Genomic DNA, 8120 nt, shown 5'->3' with positions numbered 1-8120 from the left:
GTGGAGAAAGAAGATAAAGGAAAGAGCAATGAGCTTTGGGAGAAGATGTATTCTGCAACAGAGAAATAATTAACCTATACGAATAACTGCATTTTATTTCATAAATTTATATTTCTTTTTTTTTTGGCTTAAAACAACACAAATTTATTCTTACAATTCTTTAGGACAAGAGTAAAAAAAGGGTTTCACTGGCTGAAATCAATGTGTTATCAGGACCACATTTTCTCCAGAGGCTTTAGAAAAAAATCTGTTCCTTTTCCTTTTCCAGTTTCTAGAGATCATCTACCTCCCCTGGCTCGTAGCACCCTTCCTGCCAGCAGCCCCAACACCCTGACCTCTGTTTCTGTCGCCAAATTGCTTTCTCTTTTCCATAAATTTATATTTCATATTTGTTTCCTACTATAAATAAATATGAGAAAAAGAATCTCTTGTAAAAGTCAGCCAACCTCTGTTTGTCTGCATCATAACGAGTTTCCGAGAGAACCTAACACTTTCAGAGAGGAGGAAAATCAAAACAAGCAGCATAATAAAAACTGTGGCGTCCGCTCCGAGTCAGTTCTCCCTGGCAACACTCCCCTTGGGAGCCCTGTCACCATGCGCCCTCTGACCCTCTAGCAAGTAAGTGCCCACTCTGTGCAAATACTCAAAGAACGTACCTGGGCTTGCTCAGAAAAAGGGTACAGAGAGGGCGTGAGGGGAGGTGAGGGCCAGCAGGGGAACATCAGTATTTCAGGAACACGTGGAAGAGAAAGTAGAAGAGAAAGAAGAGAAAGAGGAGACCATGAAAGCGACCAGGAAAGCCGAGAGGTGGGGAAAGAACATGAAAGGCCTGGAGTGGAGATTTTCAGGGACACTGTCTTTGTCTTCCTTCTGACGGGATATTCCAACTTCATTCTAATGCAGCAGAGGGGCATTTGGGACCAGACAACACAAGTCACTTGCAGTAGTTCCTGAAGGAGCATGGTGGCCACTGAGTTCTGAATCTTTCCATCTTTCTCCTGAAAACTGAAGAGAACCCCAAGAGTACCACCATGGCATTTTTGGTGAAACTAGGAGACAGAAAACCTACAGTCTCTGAAAGCTGTGCAAGGAGAGTTGAGTGGAAAGTCCACGTGGAGAGGTGTGAGGAGAATGGAGGGGGTCTTGGAAATCTCCAGCAAATAATCACTCTCAGAAGCACAGCTGGACAAGGGCAGGATGAGCTGTGAGTGGGGCGGGAACAAAATGGGCTCACGTGCTGGGAGAGGCAGAACGAGGGACCGTGCCTGGCATGGGGTGGCCTGACATTACTGGTCTCAGCTACAGCCAGGAAAACACAGTGTCTGAAAGTAGGCACATGGTTGTGCCCCTTGATGTCCATAGCACGCAGTCACCAGGGTTATTGGTAGGAACCTTTCTTTCCCTGGGTAGGTACTGAGTCAGGAGGCCGAATGTTTTGGTTTGCTCAGAACAGATCTGGTTAATGTTGCTTATTAAGAATGCCCTCTTTCGCTTTTTACAAAAGAGTTGCAGCTTAGGCAAATGATAAGGTCACCCTGGCCAAGTCTAAGTGCTGTCACTTGCGGTGTAGCCTGGAGTAAGTCTTTTAACTTTTGTGACTCCTTACCTCAAGGAGCTGTTTTAAGGCCATGCCTGAGGTGGCTAGGGCAGTGAATAAATGATAGTAGTACCACTAGGGCAGTGTGTCTTTGTGGGATTCCCTGGCAAGTTCTGGGAGTGTGGGTTGAGTTGGATTGGGAGAAGATGACTGGGTAGACCAGGATAAGCTAAAATTGAGAAGACTGTGCTTTATTTAGAGGCTAATCTTTGTTATGAGAAGAAAAAATTATTACCCACAAATGTGCTTTGAAATTCACATCAAAAGCCTTTTCCATAAGCTCATCCGGGCAGTCGAGGAACCTTTTGCCTGTGACGATGCCAGCATTGTTGATTAGGATGGAAATGTCACCAACTTCTTTTTTAACCTGAATTGAGTAACAAGAGCAGCACCATCAACGTAGTAATTTCTTATATGATCTAGGTTTAATCCCCGCGCCCCAATTTAAACCTTGTTAAGAGACTGAGCTTATGCCGTCTGGAAACAAAGCATGTTTTATTTCCTTTGCTGAGTGTACAGTGCATCAGCAATCCAAGTCTGATGCTTTTCTTTTTATTTCTTCTTCTCCTTATGATAATTCCAACAATGCAATGCTGCTTTCCTTCTACATTTAGAGCTATTCTTATATTTGGTGAGCAGTAACTTTGTTCTATGCTCTAAGAAGCATATAATTTTAATTAATGTGATGGGACATATGCCCTTATTGCCATCTCTCGATATAAAGGCTAATATGCAAAGTGTCCCCTCGGGAGTTCAACCGACTGGTAGTTTGATCGCTTCGGCTTTCTTCTCCCTCCCCCAAACTTTTAGGCATAAGATCTGTGAAGGGAGGAACAAGTAGGCCACATTTGCTACAATGACACTGGGCTTACAGTAACTTGAGTGGTCATTCTGGGAGACATGCACTGATCACCAGGGGGTGGCATGGAATAAAGGAAGATCCTGGCTGGCAGCTGGCAACCAGTAGCTGGGAAGGGAGGCCCCAGCTGGCAGGACCATACCTGTGCACGAATTTCATGCACTGGGCCTCTAGTCCTATATAATAAAAGCCTAATATGCTAAGTGTCTGGTCGATATGTCATCCGTTCAACCAATCAAAGCATAATATGCTAATGATATGCTAAGGCTGCTCAACCTTAGCATGCTATGATCTGCACTGACCACCAGGAGGCAGACGTTCTGACCGGTAGGTTAGCTTGTTGCTGGGATCCGACAGATCAGGACTGAGCGAGAACCTCTGGACATGCCTTGGAGCCCTCCTGCTGTCCCTCTCCAGCTGGCCAACCTCCTGTATCCCTCCCTGGCCATGATCGATCATGAACCGATGGGGTCACTCGGCCTGGCCTATGCCCTCTCGCAATCCAGAGCCCCGCAAGGGACCCTCTCCAGCTGGCCAACCTCCTGTATCCCTCCCCGGCCCTGATCGATCATGAACCGATGGGGTCACTTGGCCTGGCCTACACCCTCTCGCAATCCAGGGCCCCTCAGGGGATGTTGGAGACCCAGTTTTGGCCTGATCCCACAGGCCAGGCTGAGGGTCCCCACTGGTTCATGAATTCATGCACTGGACCTCTGGAGTCATATAAATCAAGACCTAGCAGACACAGAGATGGGGTGGCGTAGGGAGTGAATGGAGGAAATATGATATTCAGTATATCCATGCTTTCAACACACATCATGGTTCAGAACCTGTCTATCCTGTTTTTATCAACTGGCTGGCTTTCTTCTCCCTCCCCCAAACTTTTAGGCATGAGATCTGTGAAGGGAGGCACAAGTAGGCCACATTTGCTACAATGACCCTGGGCTTACAGTAACTTGAGTGGTCGTCCTGGGGTGAGAGTAAGTTTGTGTTGTTTTATAAGGGGCTCAGGGGTAACATCTAAGGGAAAACACAGCAGATCCTAATTTTATACTTGGTTTTCTTTCTTTCTTTCTTCCTTCCTTCCTTCTTTTTTTTTTGTTCCCCCAGCATTCATTATTCTTCCTTGTTGTAAGAATGTGGCAATAATCTCTTCAGCCCCAGGAAGACTTGCACATAAGCTGTGCCCACCTTTTGAATAGCCACACTATGACAACAAGAACCCACAGGAAGGCTGTGCGTGTCAGTGTCTAACTCCACACTGCCCAGGATGGCTGATTTGACTTTCCCACCACTATAAGTCATCGTGGGCAATAGGTTAAAGTCAACTTCTACCGGTGACCACGTGGTTTAAAAGATGAAGCCATCCTGAAGTTTGACCTTGGACATCTGGAATCAGTAATAAACCTTACAAAAAACTCACTGATACTACAAATACAAACACACCTCATTTTTACAAATAAGGCAAGACCCTTCACCAGCAAAAAGATTACAACTCACTTTATTGAGTGGTCTGCAACTGAACCCTCAATGTCTCAGCAGTATGTCTGTAATGAGGTGGGTTTTTTTTTTCTGTTGAACCAATGCAGTCAGTTAGAGGTATGCCAAGCAAAATCGATTATGAGTTGGCTTGTCTAAGGCATCACAGCTATTAAATATATAGTTAGGATACTCCACATGCCACATTAAGGATAAGTGACAACTACGTTGCTCCAGGCTGGTCTTGTGTTTACTGTTTCAAATGACCTCTCACCCGGATGCCAGGTATCAAGGCTGGACTTCCAGTGCCAACTATGCTCTAGGGACACAAGCTTTCAAGGTGATTGGGGTCTCAGAGGAGATAAAACACTGTCAAACTGCTCTGACAATTTTCACCTGGATCACTCCTCTATGGTATACTTTGTAAAATTTCTCTGGTAGCTTCCCTCTATCCAGAATAAGAAGGGGAAGTGCTTGGTTTATAAGGTGGAAAGTAGTTTGCTTCTCCTGAATGCAAAAGAGCATATACTTAATTGTCTGCAAGGCCCAGGAGTAAGAAAAGTTGAATAATAGGCTAGTAAATGCACCATGTTTGACCATTTCTGAAGCTGAGCATTTGGGGCAGAACTGAATTATGGCTATGGAGCAGTGGCAACTAATTATTTATGGAGCACCTCATATTAGCTTGTTCCACATCTGAAGATGTTTTTGAACACAAGCCAGTTATTGCTTAACACTTGCCAGGGAAGTTATTTGTAATCAGTGTAAGTCAACCTGCCAGGTGACTGGTGCTTCAAGGACAAAGGGCTGAATTTGTGAGGTCAGCTCTGAAAAAAGACACATCTGCTCTTTGCAGGGTAGTCCTAGCATGAGCCCTGCTAGCTTGTCAAGTTTGGGTCTCCAGGCTGTTCTGGGCAGCCTGTGATTGGAGATGGTAGAACAGATGTGTAAAATGTAAAGACAAACTCAAACGAAAGTTAAAAACTCACTCAATGGCCAGTGACCCGCAAACCTTTCTACTAGTTTTGAGCAGAGAAGCTGTGCAAAAACTTTCCAATGTAGTTGCTGTGCAAGAGCTTTCCAATGTGGTTGCTTGCTTGTCACAAGCTGGTCTAGTTCCTCCCTTCTCACTAAATGAGGGAACCCTGGGAGTCACAAAAGAAGTGGCCCTAGAGAGTGATGTGTAGAATACTCATGGCAACATGAAAACAGATTAATCCTTAATAAGCAAAGGAGACAGTCAGCAAACAAGCTAGTTCCTCTACGAACTAAGAAAACCCTACCATTGGCATATTGGAGCTTTGGTTTCCTGAAAGCGTCCTAAATATGTGCATCTCTGTCATCGCTAAAGGGACAACTGAGGTTAACAGCCTTTAGGATGAATAAAATATTCTGATTTTTTCATGATAACTTTGGAGAAATACACACGCAAATCAAAGGCACTGTGGTGGAGCTCCTAAATATGTGCATCTCTGTCATCGCTAAAGGAAAAACTGAGGTTAACAGTCTTTAGGATGAATAAAATGTTCTGATTTTTTCATAACTTTGGAGAAATACACATGCAAATCAAAGTGGTGGAGTGGAAATAGCTGGATTTAAAATTAGACTAAATGTGGGTTTACACCTGGCTTAGTCATGCAGTAGCTCTGGAACCCTGAGCAGGTTAATATATCTGTGCCTCAGTTTCTTCATCCTCAAAGATGGTGCTATCACCTATCTTATATTGTGATAAGGGCCAGCACAGTCAGTATAGAGTGGTGGTCAGAGTACCTACTCAGGAGTCAACAGGCTCATGTCCCAGCTGTCGCTTTGCTACTTATTATCTTTTTCTTAGGTAAGCTATTTACCTCTCCTAAGTCTTGGTTTTCTCATTTGTGAACTGGAGGTACTAATATGCCTTACTTTATAGGATTATAATATATAATACACACAGGGTGCTTAACATGATATATTGCAAAAATTCTAATTCCCACTCCCCCCAAATTTTTAAATTAAAAGAATGTTGGAGGTAGGCAAATTGGCACTGAGAAAAGCAAACAGAGAAAGAAACTGATGTATTTCCAAGTATTTACATAGAGTTCTTACTCTCCATAGCAAAGCGTAAGCACCCAAAATTTACCTGATCGGCCACTCGGTACACCTCTTCCCTTCTACTGCAGTCACAGGTATAGGCATAGGCTCTTGTGGCTCCGGCGTCCCGAGCCATGTTGCACGTCTCCTCATTCCCCTCCTTGTTGATATCCCAGAGAACAAGCACAGCTCCAAGGCGGGCAAATTTAAGGGCTAAGAGCCTTCCGAGTCCACTCCCAGCACCTGTTATGAGTACGATTTCACCAGCAACGTTCTTCCGTGGCTTCGGGATTAAGGTAAAAATCATAGTCTCCAGAAGACTAAATACTGATTTTCCTAAGAAAACGGATACTTTCTTTGCTGACTTCACGGTGGGAGCCATATTCTGCCTGACACCTATGAAGACAGACAGACATACTCATATAAAGACGTAGGCGTCTACTCCCTCTGAGTTTGCTTGTTACATGGAGCTCATACTTCCTGAAATTCTGAACTTAAAAAAAGGAGGGGGCCCACCGGGACCGGATCTTGGCCAGCACCAAGCACCAGCTCAACACACATCTGCATGCCCACTCAGCTTTGTTCATGAACAAATGTTCATCAACCAGGAACTGTAACTACACCCAAATTTAACCCAAAGAAGACGTTCATTATTTCTCAGAGTGAACTTTTTCTCCTAAAAATCATGACCCCTGTGGGCTGATTTATGTTCCAAGTCTTGACCATATCAAGCTTATGACATAACTGCTACATCTTTGCTTTTATTGCTGTCTCCTTTTAGATTCATGTTTTCTCATTTGCATTGTTGTTCTTAAATTATGTGTCACTATTTAAAATATGAGGTTCAAGAGAAAAATGTAAAACCCTATTTGCATAATGTATTTTAAGAAGACTAATTAGACCTTCTAAACCAGTGGTTCTCAACCTTCTGGCCCTTTAAATACAGTTCCTCATGTTGTGACCCAACCATAAAATTATTTTCGTTACTACTTCATAACTGTAATGTTGCTACTGTCATGAGTCGTAATGTAAATATCTGATATACAGGATGGTCTTAGGCGACCCCTGTGAAAGGGTCGTTCAACCGCCAAAAGGGTTGCTACTCACAGGTTGAGAACTGCTGTTCTAAACCTTTTCTGATGAATTCACCATCAGCTCTGGGCCCCTGCGCCCTATCATTTACCACTCAGACCTAATGGTTGTAGGACATCAGTTGAAATACAGGTCTGGATTCCAGTCCTGTCCTACCCCTGCCTGGCTGTGAAACCTGGGGCAGACTCCATAGCCTGTCTGGTTGAGGTCTCCTCATCTCTACTTATTGGTCCTGTGGCATAGAGTAGTTTTACAGATGAAAAAAAAAATGTATGTCACGTGCTTGACCCATTCTGGCTCACAGTGCTTTACAAATGTTATCATGTTTTTCAGATTCATGGTGCTGCCCGCTAACAAGGTGAAAGAATAACAAATCTCCCGACAAGCGCATACTGGGCTCCGCACTTACGTCCCGTTATCAGTTACTCACACTTCAGTGGAATGAGTTTATAACATGCTTTAATAACAACCCACTGAAAAAAAGAGAAAGGTCTGATTTCCTCCAGGATGAGAAGATGTGTTTAGCAGGGGGCATGGTGTGGTGGGGGTGGGAGGTTTCCCTGAGTAGGGAGCTGTAGAGAATAGACAGAGGAGGGCAGACAATGTCCATTAAAGAACAGCAGGTCCTCACTTTGCAGTTTGGTTGAGGATAAACTAATTACTATTAATGACTATGAGTGGATAGAGTCATTTATGGATCGTGGTTGCCCCCTTCAGAAATTATTGTGACCAAAACTGTAGTTTCTTGTGACTGAGGATCAGAAATAATGTGTATGCGGTTTATCCAAGGTCCCTGTGCTAGCTAATGCAGGGCCAGATGTTCATTTATTATGTTTGTTGAGCATTGATGCTGGGCACTGGGGCTGAGGGGATGGGCAGCCTCCCGTATTCTCTGGCCTGGTGAGCTTAAGGATCTAGTTGAAGAGATAGACATTAAATGAATAAATATAGGGTGTCCCAAAATCCACGCAAGATTTGCAATTGAATTGAATTGCAAATCTTGCGTGGATTTTGGGACAGCCT

At 44.0% G+C, this 8120-nt stretch overlaps 1 protein-coding gene across 2 annotated transcripts in view; it reads right to left on the bottom strand.

Annotated features, from left to right (window-relative positions):
• Positions 1–6406, bottom strand: part of SDR16C5 (short chain dehydrogenase/reductase family 16C, member 5) — a 14150-nt gene extending 7744 nt beyond the window's left edge. The window contains exons 1-2 of one of the 2 annotated variants that reach the window (XM_006769060.2): positions 6055–6406; positions 1833–1964 (exon numbers count right to left, since the gene is read on the bottom strand). In XM_006769060.2, coding sequence (XP_006769123.1) covers positions 1833–1964; positions 6055–6387 — 465 coding nt within the window. In that variant the 5' untranslated portion in view covers positions 6388–6406. The remainder of the gene's footprint in view (positions 1–1832; positions 1965–6054) is intronic. The other variant, XM_015567431.1, reaches the window with a different exon arrangement.
• Between the last annotated feature and the right edge of the window lie 1714 nt (positions 6407–8120).

Source organism: Myotis davidii, unplaced genomic scaffold, assembly GCF_000327345.1.
Source record: "Myotis davidii unplaced genomic scaffold, ASM32734v1 scaffold1, whole genome shotgun sequence".
NCBI classification, from domain to species: Eukaryota; Metazoa; Chordata; class Mammalia; order Chiroptera; family Vespertilionidae; genus Myotis; species Myotis davidii.
The sequence above is the reverse complement of the archived record's forward strand: the minus strand, read 5'-3'. Positions and strand labels throughout refer to the sequence as shown.